This window comes from Trichechus manatus, unplaced genomic scaffold (genome assembly GCF_000243295.1).
Source record: "Trichechus manatus latirostris isolate Lorelei unplaced genomic scaffold, TriManLat1.0 scaffold00428, whole genome shotgun sequence".
NCBI lineage: Eukaryota > Metazoa > Chordata > Mammalia > Sirenia > Trichechidae > Trichechus > Trichechus manatus.
This window is the reverse complement of record NW_004444364.1, coordinates 217,628-237,498: the sequence shown is the minus strand read 5'-3', so window position 1 is coordinate 237,498 and position 19,871 is coordinate 217,628. Positions and strand designations below refer to the sequence as shown.

Genomic DNA, 19,871 nt, shown 5'->3' with positions numbered 1-19,871 from the left:
GGGTATTAGAAGTTTTTGACTACTGAACTCCGCGTTTAAGCTTATATACGCATTTAAGAGAGCCTAGGCTCTGCCCTACAGAGGGAATAAAGGCAGCAGAGGACAGAGCCAAAGCCCAAGGGGAAGCCACTGAACCCCACGGTCACCGGCTGGAGCGCTCTGGGACTGCGCACGGAACCCTTCCCCTTCGGCACCGAGACTCCCAGAACCCGGAAGCGGAAGTGCGCCGCCGAGGGCCGGCTGTCCCGTTTCCGTCGCGCTCCTGGGGCAGCGTCAGGTAGGTTTTGCATGTGCAGGTGTCGGGCCTGCTGCGGTCCCAGGTGCGGCCCGGGGGCGAGGCGTTCCCGCTCCCGCTTGTCTGCGCCCGTCTGGCCTCTCGGCGCCCCCAGAGCCGCAGGACTCCCGCCGCCTGGCTGTACCGGTGGCCTCCCGCCGCCGCCGCCGAGACGCCGTCCCAGCCCCCAGCGGCCGCCCGGCCGCGGTGCCTTTCTGCACGGCCGGGTTCTGGACGGCGGAGGGTGGGTGGACCAGCCTGGCTGTGCGCTGACGGGTAGAATCGTGTACATCCTCGCTGAGCAGAGGTGTGTGCGCAGCCCGGCAGCGTCGGCTTCACCTGGGAGTCTGTTAGAAACGCGCGGTCACAGGCCTCATGGACGCGCAAGGTTGTTGGCCTGAGTCCACACGCTCCGCTCGCACCCCCTGCAGTTCGCCGCTCACTGCCCCCCTGTGTTTTCTGTGCTTCCTCAAGGCAGGACTTGTGTTAAGGATTGGTGGCCATAAAAAAGTAAGGTCATGGTGAGGAATGTATCGTCCCTCCTTTAATGGTGGGAGCCCTGGTGGCGTGGTGGTGAAGAACTCGGCTGCTCACTGAAAGGTCGGTAGTTCAAATCCACCGGTCACTCCTTGGAAATCCCACGGGGCGGTTGGACTCTGCCCTCTAGGGTCGCGATGAGTCAGAATCGACTTTACGGCAGCAGGTTTACGTTAATGGTTTGTGTGTGTTTGAGATAGACGAAGAATTTAGAAACTTGAGTCGGAACTGGTAGGTGCATTTAGGACCATATGGATCCCAAATCCAGAAGGAAAATATTCAGAGGCACATTTCGAGGAATTTCTTTGGCAGTTAGGCAGACATTTTTCGTCCTGATTGTGTGAGAAACAGTATGACCCACCGTAGTTGGTCTGCTGTGAGATGGGATGTGGCTGAACAAGCTTAACATTGGTGATGAGGCATTTATAGAGATCACAAATCCAGTGTTTGTCCAAGATCTTAAAGATTAGCTGAGGCAGGATCTGGGTATCTTTGGATGCTGGTGATTCAACCACGATTTTTGCTACCAAAGATCCACACTCCTTATCAGGTTGAAGGATTCTTGGAGCAGAAGTCGTGCATATTCCCATTGTCAGCAGCAAATGTTGGGAATGGGGCAAATGGGTAATGGTGCTAATCAAAATACTTGAACAGATCCTAGAGGAACAGCCACACTACAGTGTTGCAAAAAGTACCTTGACCTTTGTAATAATTATTTTACAAAGTACTCTTGCTAAAATAAATGAGAAATATGCAGCTATGAGAAAGTCATGATTTACAGCAAGTAATTTTGAACATGAAGAAGCTTAAATTGATGAGTAATTTGTGACACATGCAATATGACCAGGGAATATGTTTCTTTTTAAACCAAATATGGTAATATAGAGAGAAATGCAAATCAAAACCACAATGAGATACCACTTCACGCCAACATTACTAGCACAAATCAAAAAAGCAGAAAATAACAAATGTTGGAGAAGCTGTGGGGAGCTTGGGACTCTTCTGCACTGCTTGTGGAAATGCAAAATGGTATAGCCATTTTGGAAAATGATATGGCACTTCCTTAAAAAGCTAGAAATAGAAACACCGTACAATCCAGCAATCCTACTCGTAGGAATATATCCTAGAGAAATAAGATCTATCACAAGAATAGACATATGCACACCCATGTTCGTTGCAGCACTGTTCACAACAGCAAAAAGATGGAAACAACCTAGATGCCCGTCGACAGATGAATGGATAAACTGTGGTACACACACAGTGGAGTACTACACAGCAGTGAAGAACGATGATGAATCTGCGAAGCATCTCACAATATGGATGAGTCTGAAGGGCATTATGCTAAGTGAAATAAGTCAATCACAAAAGGACTTAGGAGACCACTACTGTAAAAACTAGTGAAAAGGTTTACACACAAGAAAAAACAATCTTTGATGGTAAATGAATAATTTCTCTTATAAGGATCAGCACAAAGCTAGTTCCTACGAGGGGAAGGTTAAAGATGTCCCAAATGTCTAATTTTCCAAGCTGCTGTGCCACTCCATCATCTCTAGCATCAGCTACTCCCTCCCGCCTCAGTACTCTCCCTCTGTCTTTGGGTTCCCTAATTTCTTGCAACGTCTCACAGAACTCACGGACCATATAAAGGAAATGGCTCACGATGTTTTGGAGGCTACTGAGTCCCACATTTGTAGGTCAGACGTAGACTTCTCCCTGGCCCTCAGTCTCTGCCCAAAGGCACTTAGCTTTCTCGCTCCATGTACTGGGAAGCCCACTGCACCATCTCCTGTGGGGTTCTCCTTCAGTGGGGCTGGGCTCTCCTCTTTGTTCTGGAATTGGCTCTCTTTTAAGGCAAAACTGACCAATCCCCTTGGTAGGCCACAATTACGCTATCACACAGTCACCTGAGTGGGAGTTATAAGACCGTGGTTATAAGGGCCACACACAGGAAAGTAATTAATCCACCACAGGTGGTTACTGGGGTGGGGTCGGGGAGGGGGGGCGTGGGACACTCAGCAGACAATAGATAAGTGGTAACTTTGGTGGAGGCTAGGACAGTACACAATACTGAGGAAGCCAGCACAAGTTGACCAAGGTAAGGCCATGGAAGCTCCATAGATGCATCCAAACTCCCTGAGGGACCAAATTACTAGGCTGCGGGCTGTCGGGACCATGGTTTCGGGGAACATCTAGCTCAATTGGCATAAGGGTTTGTACAGAAAATGTTCTACATTCTACTTTGGTGGGTAGCATCTGGAGTCTTAAAAGTTTGTGAGCAGCCATCTAAGATACTCCACTGGTCTCACCCCATCTGGAGCAAAGGAGAATGAAGAAAACCAAAGACACAAGGGCAAGATTTAGTCCAAAGGACTAATGGACCACAAGTACCACAGCCTTCACCAAACTAAGTCCAGCATAACTAGGTGGTACCCGGCTACCACCACCAGCTGCTTTGACAGGGATCACAATAGAGGGTCCTGGACAGAGCTGGAGAAAAGTGTAGAACGAAATTCTAACTCACACACACAAAAGACCAGAGTTATTGGTCTGACAGAGATGGGAGAAACTCTGAGAGTGTGACTCCGGTACTTTTAAACTCAGTACTGAAGTCACTCCTCAGGTTCACCCTTCAGCTGAAGATTAGACTGGGCTATGGGACATAAAATGATGCTCGTGAAGAGTGTGCTGCTTAGCTCAAGTAGATACATGAGACTAAATGGGCAGCTCCTGTCCAGAGGTGAGATGAGAAGGCAGAGAGGGTTAGGAGCTGGTTGAATGGACATGGGAAATCAGGGGTGGAAAGGAGGAGTGTGTTGTCACAGTATAGGGAGAGTAACTAGGGTCACATAACAATGTATGTGTAAGTTTTTGTATGAGAGACTAACTTGAATTGTAAACTTTCACTTAAAGCCCAACGATTAAAAAAAAAGAAAATACAATTAAAAAAATGCCAACTTGAAAAAAATATATAATGTAGAATGAAGGTAATATGTGTATATCAAATATATTGAATGTAAGACCGACAAAAAGATACCATTTTACATACAAAAAAAATGTTGGAAAACAGGCGTGGTGATGTGCTCCTGAAAGGTCGCAGTTTGAAAGCCCCATGGGGCCGTTTTACTCCGCACACACACGGTCTCCATGAGTAGGATCGACTCGAAGGCCACTAACAGCAACAACAAAGAGTCAAGGAGCAGCTGCATGTATCATTTCAAAAATTTAAAGCGTCGAAGCGTCCTGTTTGAGAAATCATTGCTAACTACAATGCTGTCAGGATAATCTCTCTCTCTTTTTTTTTTCCATATTAATAACAAGGTGATCCCGTTCCAGTTACCTTTAAAAGTCCATTATTTTCACACTGCTGTACCTCAAATATAATTTTGTTTCTCTAGGTGGCCCAGTAGGTAAGAGCTTAGCTGCTAACCAAAAGGTCAGCAGTTCAAATCCACCAGCTGCTCCTTGGAAACCCTATAGGGCAGTTCTACCCTGTCCTATAGGGTCGCCGTGAGTCGGAATCGACTCGACGGCAGTGGGTTTGTTTTTTCATTTAGGTTAGTACAGTTTAAGGTTGGGATTAAATCTTTGAAAAACCCACTTACGGCCCTATATCCCCATAGTATCTAAATTTCCCTCCTTTCGCTCACACACTCAGCCCAAGAAACTAAGTTTCTTTCTTTTTTCCCCCTAATGGTATCATTTCATGCCGTCTTTTGTGTGTGTGTGGTAAAATATACATAAGAAAAGCTTTTCCTATTTCACGTACTATTCAGTAACGATTATTTTCACCGTGTTGTACAGCCATCACCACTCTCAGTTTCCAAGTTTTCCCATCACCCTCAGCAGAAACTCAGTGCCTTTTAAGCATTAATTCCCTCCAACCTCCCATCCACTCCTGGTAACCATTTGGTCTCTATACATTTGCCTATTCTAGATATTTCATATAAGTGGGGTTGTAAAATATTTGTTCTTTTGTGTCTGACTTACTCACTTTGCATAGTGTTTTCAATCCATGTCATAGCATTTATGGGCTTCATTTATTTTTATGACTGAATAATATCCCTTTTTATGGACATACGACATTTTGTTTATCCGTGTTTGTTGATGGACATTTTCGTTGTTTCCATTTTTAGACTATTATGAATAGTGCTGCAGTGAACGTGTGGTGTAGAAGTACTTGTTTGCGTCCCTGCTTTCAAGCCTGCTGGGTGTATATACTTCTTGCTGTTAGGTGCCGTCAAGTCAGTTTTCAGTCATAGCGACCCCATTTGACAGTGTGGAAATGCCCCATGGTTTTCTTCGCTGTAATCCTTATGGAAGCTGATTGCCAAGGCTTTCTCCCAGGGAGCCTCTGGGTGGATGCAAACTGCCAGCTTTTTGGTTAGCAGCCTATAGCTTAACCGTTTGTGCTACCAGGGCTCCTAGAAATGGAAAATTTGGGGTAATATGGCAATTGTGTGTTTCAATTTTTGAAGAACTGCCACACTGTTTTCCATGGAGGATGTACCATTGTACAGTCTCACAAAAAATTTCACCACGTTCCACCCCAACTCCTGTTTTCTGTTTTTCTGATAGTGGCTGCCCTGGTAGCAGTGAGATTCTGTCTCCGTGTGGTTTTGATTTGCATCTTTCTGATGACCGATGGCATGGAGCACCTTTTTCATGTGTTTACTGGCCGTTTGTATATCTTCTCTGGTGAACTGTCTAAGTTTTTTTGCATTTTTAAAATGGCTTGTTCATCTCTCTTTTGTTGAGTCATGCGCGTTCTTTATATATCCTGGATATTAAACCTGTGTCGGATACATGATTCCAAATACTGTCTTCTGTTCTGTAGGTTGTGTCTTCACTCTGTTGTAAAGTCGTTTGATATACAAGATTTTTAATTTATCTATTTTGTCTTTTGTTGCTCATGCTTTTGATGTCATATCTAAATCCATTGTTGAAAAGTAGTTTGTTGAGAAAATAACTATCCTTATTTTTTTAATTGTAAAAATATTGCATGTTTCAGAAAGAACAAAAATGTGTAGAAGGAAAATGACCATTTAACACCACTTCTAATGTCAACATTGATAGAAAAATGTGGTGCCTTTTAGTTTTCCCTTTCCTTCCCTAGAAATCGATATTCTAGAAGTACTCTCCTTTTGGACTGGAGTTATCTTGGAGACACGACTGGTAGTGTGGCCACTTCGTGTGAAATTCAAACCTCCATTCAGCATTACCACTGAATGTTCCTAGTTCAAAATCTTAAAGAGTTGTCCCTCACATAATGTCACGATATCAACTTATGTATCCTAAATGCCTAATACATGCCAGAACTGTGCTCTTCCTTCCTTCTAGCTTGAAGCTTCAGAACTGGGAATGGAACCTGTTTCAGAGGTCACAGCTTGATTCTTTGTGGCCTGGAGGAGGCAACCTACAGGTTGAGATATGGGCTGTTGAGTACCAGTGGACTCAAAGACCAGACCCTTCCCATTGTTCACCTGGGGCACTGAGGACTGTATGGCTTTGAAATCGAACATGTCCAAGATAGACTTTTTAAATCTGACTTGAGCAAATCTCATTGACACTGAGACCAAGAAATAAAAGATAGGAGTCAGTTGGGTGGGGAAGTGGGGTAGAAAGAAATGGGAACAGGCAGGAGATGGCTCCTTAGACAAAACTTAAAGATTTTCTGATTGATTTGTTATAAGGTTGAAAGAGAGTATTTAGGAATCCTCTCAGATTTCTCAAAAAATTTTAAAAACTGCTGGTGTCATGGTTTGAGAATGAAGGGGGAAAAAAGCCTCAAAGGGAAGAAAGAAATGTTACTTGCAAAATCAAATAAAAAAAATACAGATCGCATTTTACAACGCTATAAATGGAATGGATTTTTTTTTGAAAAAGCAAAACAGAAGGGTTTTAATTATACATAATTTAAAATCTAGGAAGCATGATGAGTTCATTGACAAAACTTGAAAAATATGTTCTTCCTGAAAATTCACCCATGTTGATATCAGGTATACGTGTGAACCCTTTTACAAACTCAGCCTCGGACCCCAGACTCCCTAGAGGAAATCAGGTTGAAGTTTTGTAGCCTCTCCAGGCCTGGATGCTTCTCATTCTGTGCCAGAAAGAAGAGGCCTGTGTAGCTGTGTGAGGAATGCCAAGTGTGTGCTCTGGAAGCTGGAGCCTTTTCTGCCTTAAACGCAAATGTGCTCAGGGAGGAGCATGGCCTTGAGCCTGGGAGGAAGCCCTGCCCAGGGAAAGAGCTGAAGGCTAAGAACCTGTCACTCCCTCCTTACTCAACACTGTCTTCTCCCCATTCTTCTTCCATTTCAGATCCTAAGTGTGGCACAGGGAGAACTAGTCCCGTCTAGGCAGCCGGGGACCTAGGTGACCATCTTGCGCGTCTGGAAGTCACAAATAAGGATTGCAGCTGCTCTGACTGGTGTGTGGACCAAACATTATTCATCTGCCTCCAGACTGCCTAGTGACTCTGCTTGCACTCCCATCCCTCTTACTGAAGTGGCTCTTGGGCTCAGAGAAGACATTCACTTAGACTTCCAGAAGCTGGAGCAAGGAAATGGTGAGCACTACGGAGAACTGGGTTATTCTTACCATAAGGAGGAGAAGCTTGGTATGAAACGTTGGGAGACCAGCTGTGTGCTGTGGGCCCTGTGGTTCTTCAATGTGGTAAAAAGGTGGCAGAGGAGGCCAAGGGACTGGGCCCTAGAAGGCATCCTTAGGCCCTGTTTCACTGTCACTGGGCCTTCATCTATACATAACGTGGTTTTTCAAGATTTGGATGCCTGTGGTTGCCTCCTTTATGTGACCTGCAGAGCTGGCCCCATGGGACGTTAACATTCCCCCTGGGCCTTGATGCTCTGTGTTGAGTGGCAGAATCTCCTGAGCAGAGCCAGAAGATGGTAAGCTCTGGCTGAGAATGCTGAGCCCCAGGCCCTCCAGAGCCATCCTTGTCCCATCACTGTAGTTTTCTTGGCCATCTCTGTGCAGTTCTAAAACTTCTCTCACACTGTGTGATGGCATAAAAAAGGGGGAGCGTTCGCAGGGGAGGGGCTTGACTGTTTATGGGGTCCTGGGTGGGGCTTGGTGCTGTCATGCCCTCACCAAAGTCTGAGACTGGGGAGAATGAGTCCAGCTAGATCATATGTGGGTCCTCTAGACCCATCCCTTTTTCTAGTAGGGAATACTTTTGCCTTGAGGCTTTCAAGTTTGTGAGAAGCATGAATCCCCAATATAGGCCTTTGTCCTCCTGCCTATGCCTAGGGAAAAAAAAAACCCATTGCCGTCGAGTCAATTCCAACTCATATCAACCCTATAGGACAGAGTAGAACTGTCCCATAGGGTTTCCAAGGAGCAGCTGGTGGATTCAAACTACCGACCTTTTGGTTAGTAGCCAAACTCTTACCCACTATGCCACCAGGGCTCCACCTATGCCTAGAGCTGGTACTAAATCCCTATATTTTCGACTGCACTCCACACTCTTGAATTACAACCTAAAATTTAAGGGTTCGCTTTTGCTAGAGAAGCACAAGATAAGATATGTATATACTTAAGTCCTTGTTGTTATTAGGTGTCGTTGAGTCGGTTCTGCTGACTCATAGTGACCCTATGTACAACAGAACAAAACACTGCCCGGTCCTGCACCATCCTTACAATCCTTGTTATGCTTGAGCCCATTGTTGCAGCCACTGTGTCAGTCCATCTCATTGAGGGTCTTCCTCTTTTTCGCTTACCAAGCATGGTATCTGTCTTAGTCATCTAGTGCTGCTCTAACAGAAATACCACAAGTGGATGGCTTTAACAAAGAGAAGTTTATTCTCTCACAGCCCAGTAGGCTACAAGTCCAAATTCAAGGCGTCAGCTCCAGGGGAATGCTTTCTTCCTTTGCTCTGGAGGAAGGTCCGTGTCATCAATCTTCCCTTGGTCTGGGAGCTTCTCTGCCCAGGATCCTCAGGTCCAAAGGACACGCTCTGCTTCTGGCACTGCTTTCTTGGTGGTATGAGGTTTCCATGTGTCTCTGCTCGCTTCTCTCTTTTATATCTCAAAAGAGATTGGCTTAAGACACTATCCAATCTTGTAAACCTCATCAATGTAACTGCCACTAATCCATCTTATTAGATCATAGTGATTGAGTTTACAGCACATAAGGAAATCACATCAGATTACAGAATGGTACACAGTCATACAATCCTGGGAATCATGACCCAGCCAAGTTGACAGATGTTTTTTGGGGACACAATTCAATGCATGACAATGTCCTTCTCCAGGGACTGTTCCCTCCTGATAACATATCCAGTTATGTGAGATGTAGTCTCACCATCCTTGCTACTAAGGAGCATTCTGGTTGTACTTCTTCCAAGACAGATTTTTTTCTTTCTTTTGGCAGTCCATGGTATATTCAATATTCTTTGCCAACACCACAGTTCAAGGGTGTCAGTTCTTCTTCAGTCTTTCTTATTCATCGTCAAGCTTTCACATGCATATGAGGCGACCGAAAACACCATGGCTTGGGTCAGGCATACCTTAGTCTTCGGGGTGACATCTTTGCTTTTCAACACTTCAGAGGGGTCTTTTGGAACGGATTTGTCCATTGCAGTACATCTTTTGATTTCTTGATTTCTGCTTCCATGGGTGTTGATTGTGAGTCCAAGTGAAATGAAATCCTTGACAACTTCAGTCTTTTCTCCATTTATCATGATGTTGCTTATTGGTTCTGTTGTGAGGATTTTTGATTTCTTTATGTTGAGGTGTAATCCCTACTGATGGCTATGGTCTTTGATCTTCATCAGTAAGTGTTTCAAGTCCTCTTCACTTTCAGCAAGCAAGGTTGTGTCATCTGCATAACACAGGTTATTAATGAATCTTCCTCCAACCCTGATTCCCTCTTCTTCATATAGACCAGCTTCTCAGACTATTTGCGCACCATTCAGATTGAATAGGTATGGTGAGAGGACACAACCCTGTCGCACACCTTTCCTGGCTTTAAGCCACGTGTATTCCCTTGTTCTGTTCAAATGACTGCCTCTTGATCTATGTACAGTTTCCTCATGAGCACAATTAAGTGTTCTGGAATTCCCATTCTTCACAGTGTTATTCTTATTTTGTTATGATCCACACAGTTGAATGCCTTTGCATAGTCAAGAAAACACAGGTAAATGTCTTTCTGGTATTTGCTTTCAGCCAGGATCCATCTGACATCAGCAGTGATATCTCTGGTTCCACACCCTCTTCTGAATCCAGCTTGAATTTCTGGCAGTTCCCTGTCGATACACTGCTGCAGCCGTATGTCTTTGCACATGTCATTATAATACTTTATCTTGTCTTCTCGAGCTGCCCTTTGAAATCTTCTGTTCAACTCTTTTACTTCATCGTTTCTTCTTTTTGTGTTAGCTACTCGACATTCAAAAGCAAGTTTCAGAGTCTTCTGTCATCCATTTTGCTCTTTTTTTTCTTTCCTGTCTTTTTAATGACTTCTTCATATATGATGTCTTTGATGTCATTCTACAACTCATCTGGTCTTCGGTCATTAGTATTCAATGCGTCAAGTCTATTCTTGAGGTGGTGTCCAAATTCAGGTGGGATATACTCAAGGTTGTACTTTAGCTCTCATGGACTTGTTCTAATTTTCTTCAGCTTCAATGTGAACTTGGATATGAGCAATTGATGGTCTGTTCCGCAGTTGGCCCCTGGCCTTGTTCTGACTGATGATATTGAGCTTTTCCATGGTCTCTTTCCACAGATGTAGTCAATTTGAGTCCTTGGGTTTACAGTTTTCACTGGAAGAAAATATCCAGATCAGTTGGCATGTTTCTGAGAACTTTTCAATTTAACGGATATAACTCAACACAGAGGAATGTCTTCTTTGCTGATGTAAAAGTTGCTCTAAAGCTTATTTAAGTCTTGAGAAAGTTCTTGAAGATTCCTATTACAGTTAACATGTCATGCCAGAACCCCTAATGTGTTAGATATTTTAGCTGTTTTAGAAACATTTTCGTGGCTGAGATAAAATGGATATACAGACTCTGATATCCCTGGGTACTGTGTTCAGAAAGAGAGCCCTAATTTATACTTTTGTGATTTGCACAAGTGTATTAGACTATTTAATAACAGTTGGGTCCTAAATATTAAATTTAAATGGTTTTATTATTAGGAATGTGAATTCCTAGGAAAAACACTTAACATCTCATTTGATTTGTATCATGTTAAAAGTTTAATATAGTTTGCTGAAATTATGTTTTTCCAATAGATAACACCTTCAGAGTCCAAAAGTGAATATGAACTTTAAAAAAGTATACTTTATGTAGACATGTTTCTACTCTTGTCCTCATCCAGCCTACTCCTCTTCCCCCAACTTCCTTTAAATAACAGGCTTTATTACTTTCTCAAGGATCCCGCCAGTGTTTACGTAAAAGCAAGCAAGTAGAAATAGAAATTTTTATTTCCCCTACTTTGTTATACAAAAGGTAGAATGGAATTTACACTTACTGTTTAATGGTGATCTTTTCATAACAATACATAGATAGCTTAAATCTAAATTCTTATAAAACTTCAGAATACTACGTATGATTGATCTTAGTTTTGTTGTTGGTGTTTTAAACCATGTCGTCATGAATGGACACCTGGATTGTGGCCAATGTCTTGTTATTACAAAACTTGTTCTAGTGAATATAAGTGTAAATTTCTAAGATCCGGGTAGCAATAGTTTACGTATAAAATGTCTTCTGAACTAACACAAGTTAAATCAAAATGAAGGAGTTTCATATGACTGTAAAATGAATAGTTGAAAATTTCGTTTCTTTTGTGTTTTAAATGTTTTATTGTAAAGTATATCATAAATTTTCCTTTATAGTTTACATAGTAATGTAAGTCCTGATAATAAATAGACCTGGGTCAGTTTTTATGAATCTCAGTGTGTCCCACCCTTTTCTCATCTCTGTTGCCTGGTGATTGTTGCTGTTTGTATTTTAGAAGTTTATGACTGTTATTAATATTGCTGTTATGGTAGCTTTACCACCCAAGTTTTAATCTGTAAACTCTATTGTTTAGTTTTACCTCTTTTGAGCTTTCTCTAAATTCAGTTATTAGTCTCAGTTCTTCAATGACTTGTTTTCCTCAGGAAGCTTTTGAGTTTTATCCACATGGCTGTAGTCTACCCACGTGCCTGTGTATGTATGTTCCCTATGTTGTATGAATGGGCCACCATTTATCTACTCAGTGTAGAGCCTACAGGATTTGGGTGGTTCAAGTGTAATTTTTGCTCTTGTGAGTTCTGCTCTTCTGTTCATTCTCTTTCCAGGCTCCATGTGCTTCTGCACAATAATGCTGCAGTGAGAGAAAATGGCTGAGTGGCAGATCATAGCCGTGTTCCAATTTATGATGAAATACTAATGCATTTTATAACTTTTTCTTCCCACAAAGTATGCGTATGTATTTTATTCCATCCCTTTATCTAATGAATTGATTCCTGCTCTTGGTCTTGGAAAGAGGATGGGATGGTATCCTACTGCGATTTTATGGTGACACCGTGTGTTTCACAGTAGAACTGCACTCTCAAGTGCTTTCAGTGACTTGTTTGTTGGAAGTAGATCGCCAGACCTTTCATCAGAGGTACCTGTACGCAGACACAAACCGCCAACCCTTCCGTTAGTAGCTGAGCACTTAACCCTTTGCGCCACTCAGGGACTCATTTAGTTGATAACCAAAAAAACTCGTTGCCATCGAGTCGATTCCGACTCGTTGCGACCTTATAGGACAGAGTAGAGCTGCCCCATAGGGTTTCCAAGGAGCAGCTGGCGGATTCAAGCTGCTGGCTTTGTGGTTAGCAGCCGAGCTCTTTAACCACGGAGACACCAGGGCTCCATTTAGTTGATACTCTTGCACATACTGAAGTGTTGTAATTTCTATCACTGCTCTGCGTTGCTTGCTGTGTCATGAATCAGCTTTTCCAGGGCTGTGTGTATTTTTCCACTGGTCTATTTATGTATTCCTACACTGATACTGTACTCTCTAATACATTATAGCTTTTCAGATAGTCCCCAACTTACGACAAGGTTCTGTTCTGATGACTACATCATAAGTTGGCTGTGATGTAAGTCGAATACTTCTTTTTTTTTTTTTAGTTTTCCTTATTATTGCCTTTTATTATCAGTATGTTTATAAATCTGATCTTTATTCATCTTTGGGGGTTGTAAACATTACATATAAACTTACAGATATATTTTAATACATACATAAAAAAATATACAAATCATAAAAGTTTACTCCACCAATGAAGGATTGGACAACATTGGCATTTTATCAGTTGTAGTAGTAACTCCACTTAAGGAAGGTTCTGGATCCTCTGGATTATCCCTGGGAAAGTGGATGGCATTTCTAGCCAGAATATTGGTAAGAGCTGTCTGTACACTTGTTTTCTTTTTTCTTCATGTATTTCGTGGTAACATCTCACTGCTTCCCTGATCTACCTGTCAACTTTAGCAAACCGATTAGTGTTTAGGTCCATGTTTTCAAGCAGCTGAAGCCCCTGATTTAGTTTATAGAAAACTCCAGTTTATCCTTTCACTGTAAAATTTTTCAACAACTTCTCTCCTTTCTCTTTCTCAATATTTCTTTCTTCTTCAGCATTTCTTTCCTCTTCAAGGTGCATTAAATCCTGATCTGTCAGTTCCCCATCTTCACGATCTATGAGATGTTCCACATCAACCATATCAGATTCTAAATCGAATTTTCCTGCCATATGGATGATTTTTCCACTGATTTATTCTATCATATTATCCTGATCAGATGCTTGGAGCGTGTTCACATAACTCAGCAATTTTTTCCATGTCTTCTGCATGCATTTTCCCATAATTTCCTCCCAGAAAACCAAACCCATTGCAGTCGAGTCGATTCAGACTCATAGCAACCTTATAGGATAGAGTAGAACTGCCCCATAAGGTTTCCAAGGAGCAGCTGGTGGATTTGAACTGCCGACCCTTTGGTTAGCTAGCAGCTGTAGCTCTTAACCACTGTGCCACCAGGCCTCCAAACCAAACCTCTTGCTGTTGAGTCAATTCCAACTCATAGCAATCCTATACGACAGGGTGGAACTGCCCCCATAGGGTTTCCAAGGAGCAGCTGGTGGATTTGAACTGCAGAGCTTTCTGGTTAGCAGCCAACCGTTTAACCACTCTGCCACCAGGGCTTGATGTTCCAGATACACTGACAGTCATAAGCGCGGTTTGTCATAACTCAAATAGGTTGTAAGTTGGGGACTACCTGTATTTATAAAATAAATACATAAAAGTATTATTGTATATGTGATATGTTTGGACAAGCCCTCATGCCTTTTTCTTTAGAACATCTTGGCTATTCAAGGACATTTGCACTTGCAGATGCATTTTTTAATGTATTTTTTTGTAAAGTTCTAAAAAAAATTAAGTTGGAATTTTATGGAAGTGCATTGGCTATAAAGATCTATTTGAAGAGAACAGTTGTCTAAGAGCATGCTCTATCTTTTTATTTCTGTCTATTTGGATGTAGTTTAATAATGTTTTATCATTTTTTCATTAGGATATAGTATTTTCTTAATTTCACTCCTTTTTGGTACCTTTTATGTTTACTAAAATATGTTATCTTTTTAAAATTAATTTCTCAACTCTTCATTGCTGGTGTATATAAATGAAATATTTAAAGTAAACCTTACTTTGATATTTATTTTGTAATCTGAATATTTGCTAAAATCTCTCGGTCCTGTAATCTGTACCATCTTTCGGGGTTCTCCATATTATGTAACCTATAAAATGAAATAGGGTAGGGTTTTCTTCCCCCTCTTTAACATTCTTATTTCTTTCCTTTTCTATTTATGTTTTGGCATGTACCAGCCTTGTCATTTACTGACATGGTTAAGTTCCAAAGATCAAGCCATTATGTGAAACCAGTGTTATGTGAAATGGAGAAAGACTACATCAGATCACAAAATGAAGGATGACACATCGTTACATAACTGCCAAATTACGTCTTTACATAATTGCCAAATCATATCATTACATAACTGCCAAACCATTGAGAATCGTGGCCCAGCCAAGTTGACACATAATCTTAACCATCAAAGCCAGCATTACCCTCGCCTTGCACCTTGGCATTTTTAACTGCCAGACGTATGTCGTTAATACACCAAACAGTCAGGTAGTAGATTTTTTACTTTGTCATAAACGTGAAATGTCAGATAATGAGATAGTATATAAGTGAGGGTAAGATGTAATGGCTATCATTATGTTCTGCCTGCTTTTACTAGGATAGTGTTGAACTATTCAGTATGTATTTTCTTTGTGGTATATTTTTTGTATATGCCTATTTTTAGATTGCACATTTCTTTCCATTTCTGAATTTGAGAAGTGTTTTTGACATACATGCAGGAAAATTTATAGTAGATGTACAATTGAGTGATATATAAAATGAACATTCATATCATGTAGATAGGTGGCTCCTGACACACCCCCATGAGTTGATTTTCAGTCACAATCTTCATTTTGCCCTTTTGATGTAACCAGTATCTCAACATTTATGTTGATCATTTCTTTGTCTTTCTTTGTATTTTTATCACTTATACATGGGACATCCCTAAATTAATATATTTTCTTTTTGATTCTTTTTATGTTGTAAACAAATAGAATAATACTTTATGTACTTTTTTACGTCAATTCTTTTAGTTTAAATTTACCTTAGGAAAACTCTTGCATGGGCCCTTAACTCACTTTAATTGCCTAGTGGTGTTTTAATACTGTACTGTACTGTAATAATTTAACAATTCTATTTCTTGAACATATTTGGGAAGCTTCAGTTTTGGAGCACTTCCATTTTGGGACTATAATAAACAATACTTTTATGGTTTTAGCTCTTATATTTGGGTTGTTGATCCATTTGGACTTAATTTTGTATATGGTGTGAGGTTACAAATCCAACTTCATTCTTTTGTGTGTGGAAATCTGGTTGTCCCAGCAACATCTGTTGAAGAGACTAGAGACTATTTTTCCCCGTTATAAAGAGTTCTTTCAAAGACTTTTGTTTTTATACGTTCCTCTCTTGGTTGTGTTATCCTTGTTTTGGTCTCAACAGAGTCCAAAGTGACCTCTGCATCCTCTCCATAAATGTGCTCCTCTTGCAGTGCTGCCAGCATCTTAGCTGATGGCACACCATCCTTCCAGTTTTCAAGAGAAGAAATCTGGGATTCGTCCTTGTCTTCTTTTTCTTTCACACCTCAATCTTCAGTGCATGAGGAAATTCTGTTGCCTCTACCTTAAAAGTCTAGGGCCATCGCTTGCACGTACTACTGTTACAGCCACCACCCTAGTATCAACCATCATCTTATCTTACCTGATTAAGCCCAAAACATTCTATCTCCCTGCTTATTACATTTGTCCCATACACACCAGTTCTTCAAGAGCTGTCATATTAGTTTCCTTCTGGGCTCAGAAGCATAAAATTGCTCTGCATTTCACTCAAATTGAAAGCCAGAGAGTCTTTCAAGTGGCCAACAAGTCCCTGAGAACATGATATGCCCACTGACCCCAATCACCTCTTCAAATTCCTTTGCTATTACTCTCCTGCATCTCACTCTATTCCTGTCAAAGAGCTGGCCCTTGGCTCTTCCCATACAAGGCACCTTCCCACCTTCTGGCCTGGGCTCTGGCTGTTTCCTCTCCCAGGAATAGTCTCTTCTCAGATATCCCTTGGCAGTTCCTTCACAGCCCTAAGTCTTAGCTCAGGTGTTTCTTTTCAATGAAGCCCACTCTGAGTGGCCTAATACTACTGCTTGCATTGTCAGCACTGTCAATACTCTGGATCCTGTGGTGCATTTAATTTTTTCATTTTACTCGTCTTTACATAAATGTATAATTTAGTGTTACATTGTTGATGGCTGAGTCACCAACCCTTAAAGTGGAGAGCTTTCAGTTTTTCGCTGATATATCCCAGTTTCGTAGAAGGGTGCCTTACATTGTTTAGTTTATCTGTTTTCTGTTCATTTATTTTTGTTTCTTATAAATAGATTTTCTATTTTAGAGCAGTTTTAGGTTTACAGAAGAATTGAGTGGAAAGTAGAGTTCTCGTATCTCTCTGCTTCCTCCTGCCCCCCTTCAGTATTCCCTATTATGACACCTTGTATTAGTGTGCTAAATTTTTTATAATTGATAAACCAATATTGATACATTATTGCCAACAAAAAGCCATAGTTTACAGTAAGATACACTCTTTTTGTTGTGTACTTTATTGGTTTTGACAACTATATAATGTTTTGTATCCTCCATTATAATAAACAGAATAGTTTCACTGCCCTAAAAATCTCTTATGCATCACCTATTCATTCCTTCTTCTCTCCCCCGACACCCGGTAACCAGTGATCTTTTTACTGTCTATATAGTTTTGCCTGTTCCAGAATATTAAATAGTTGGAATCATATGTTATGTAGCTTTTTCAGATCGGCTCTTTTACTTAGCAATATTTATGTAAGGTTCTGCCATGACTTTTCACGACTTGATAGTGCATTTGTTTCTATTGCTGAGTAATATTCCAGTATATGGATGTACTCCACTTTGCTTAGCCGTTCATCTATTGAAGGACATCTTGGTTGCCTACAATTTTTGGCAATTATGAATAAAGCTGCTATAAAAATTTGTGTGCAAATTTTTGCCTGGACATAGGTTGTCATCTCATTTGAGTAAATAACAGAGTGCAGTTGCTGAATCGCATGATAAGACTGTGTTCAATTTTGTAAGAAACTGCTCAACTAGCTGTGCCGTTTTGCATTCCCACCAGCGGCGACTGAAGCTTCCGATTGCTGTCCGTCCTCAGCAGCATTTGCTGTTGTCATTGGTTTGGAGTTTAGCCATTCCAATCAATATGTAGTGTTACTGGTGTTTTAATTTGCAATTCCTTACTGATACACGATGTTGAGCCTCTTTTCATATGGCTATTTATCACCTGTATGTCTTCTTTGTTGAGGTGTCTGTTCAGCTCTTTTGTTCATTTTCTACTTGGGATTTTTGTTTTTTTACTGTTGAGTTTTTAAGAGTTCTTTGTATATTTTGAATTAAAAAACCCACAAAAAAACAAATCCAGTGACATCAAGTTGATTTCAACTAATGATGACCTGATGTGTTACAGAGTAGAACTGTTCCATAGAGTTTTCTTGGCTGTAATCTTTACAGAAGCAGATCACCAGGCCTTTATTCTGTGGCACTGCTGGGTAGATTTGAACCACCAACCTTTAGATTAGCAGCCAAGCACAAACTGTTTGTATTACCCAGGGAATTTATACTTTAAATACCAGTCCTTTATCACATATGTGTTTCTCCCAGTTTTTTGGTTGTCTTTTCATTCTCTTACCAGTGTCTTGCAGAGCAGAAGTTTTTAATCAGTCCATTTTATCCATTTTTTTATGTCACAGATGTGCTTCTAGTGTCGTATCTAAAACATTATCACCAAACCCAAGGTCACCTAGGCTTTCTCCCATACTATGTCTTCTTGGAGTTTTACATTTGTGCATTGACATTTAGGTTTCGGATCCCTTTTGAGTTAATGATTGTATAAGGTGTAAGGTCTGTGTCTAACCCAGAAACAAACCCACTACCATCGAGTCAATTCTGATTCAGCAACACTATAGGACAGTGTAGAACTGGCCCATAGGGTTTCCAAAGGCTGTAATCTTTACGGAAGCAGACTGTCACATCTTTTCTCCTGTGGAGTGGCTGGTGGGTTGGGACGGCCAACCTTTTCGTTAGCAGCCGAGCACTGCGCCACCAGGGCTCCTAAGGTCTGCGTCTAGATTCTGTTTTTTTGCTAGTGGATGTACTGGTGTTCCAGCACCATTTATTGAAAAGGCTGTCCTCTCGCCATTGAATTTCCTTTGGTCCTTCCTCAAAGATCAGATGACTGTACTTGTATCTGTCTATTTCTGGGCTCTGTCTTCGTTCCATTGATCTATTTGTCTGTTCTTTTGCCAGTACCACACTGTCTTCATTACTGTAGCTTCAGAATAAGTCTTGAAATTGTGTAGTATCAGTCTTCCAATTTGTTCTTCCCCTTCAATATTGTATTGGCTGAGCCTTTGCTCTTTTCATGAAAAGAAAAAGTTTGTTGATAGTTACACACACACAAAATACCAAACCTGTTGCCAAGGAGTTGATTCTGACAGCAACCCTATATGATAGAATAGAATTGGCCCGTAGGGTTTCCAAGTCTTTACAGAAGCAGACTGCCACATCTTTCTCCTGAGTCACAAAATAACTTCCTGGGATTTTGATTGGGATTGTATTGACTGTACGGATCACTTGGGGAAGAACTGCATCTTAATTTTGCGTTTTCCTGTGCATAAACATGGAATACTCCATTTATTTACACCTTCTTTGAATTTTTTCATCAGTTTTGTAGTTTTCCTTACATAGATCATTTACATATTTTGCTAGATTTATACTATTTTTTATTGTTACCGATGTAAATGCTATTGTGTTTTTTAATTTCAAATTGCAGTTTTTCTTTACTGACATATAGGGAAGTAATAGACTTTTTAAATAATATTTTATTGTGTTTTTGGTGAAAGTTTACACAGCAAATCAGGTTCCCATTTAACGATTTCTGTACAGTTGTTCAGTGATATTGGTTATGTTTTTCTCACAATGTGTCAGCATTCTCAGTATTTTCATTCTGGTTGTTCCTTTTCCATTAATCAAGTTTTCCTGCCCCACTTACCTTCTCAGCTCTGCTTTACAGTTGACCATTTGGCCTCATATAAATGATTTTAAAAATTTTTTTCTTTTTTTAATTTTTTCCCATACAAATATTTATACATACATTGTTATGTGACTCTAATTGCTCTCCCCATACTATGACAGCTCACTCGTCCTTTCCACCCGATTCCCCATGTCCATTCAACCAGCTCCTGACCCTCTCTGCCTTCCCATCTCACCTCCGGACAGAAGCTGCCTGTTTAGTCTCTTGTATCTACTTGAGCTAAGAGGCACACTCCTCACGAGTATCACTTTATGTCCCACAGTCCAGTCCAATCCCTGTCTGAAGAGTT

The 19,871-nt window shown here is 41.0% G+C and overlaps 1 protein-coding gene across 1 annotated transcript in view; it reads left to right on the top strand.

Moving 5' to 3' along the window:
• The first annotated feature begins 235 nt into the window (after positions 1 to 235).
• LOC101360560 (zinc finger protein 345-like) overlaps positions 236 to 19,871 on the top strand; it is a 43,657-nt gene continuing 24,021 nt past the window's right edge. Inside the window, 2 exon segments of the mRNA XM_012559953.2 lie at positions 236 to 277; positions 7,130 to 7,376. Of these exon segments, the coding sequence (XP_012415407.2) occupies positions 7,374 to 7,376 (3 nt within the window). The 5' untranslated portion in view covers positions 236 to 277; positions 7,130 to 7,373.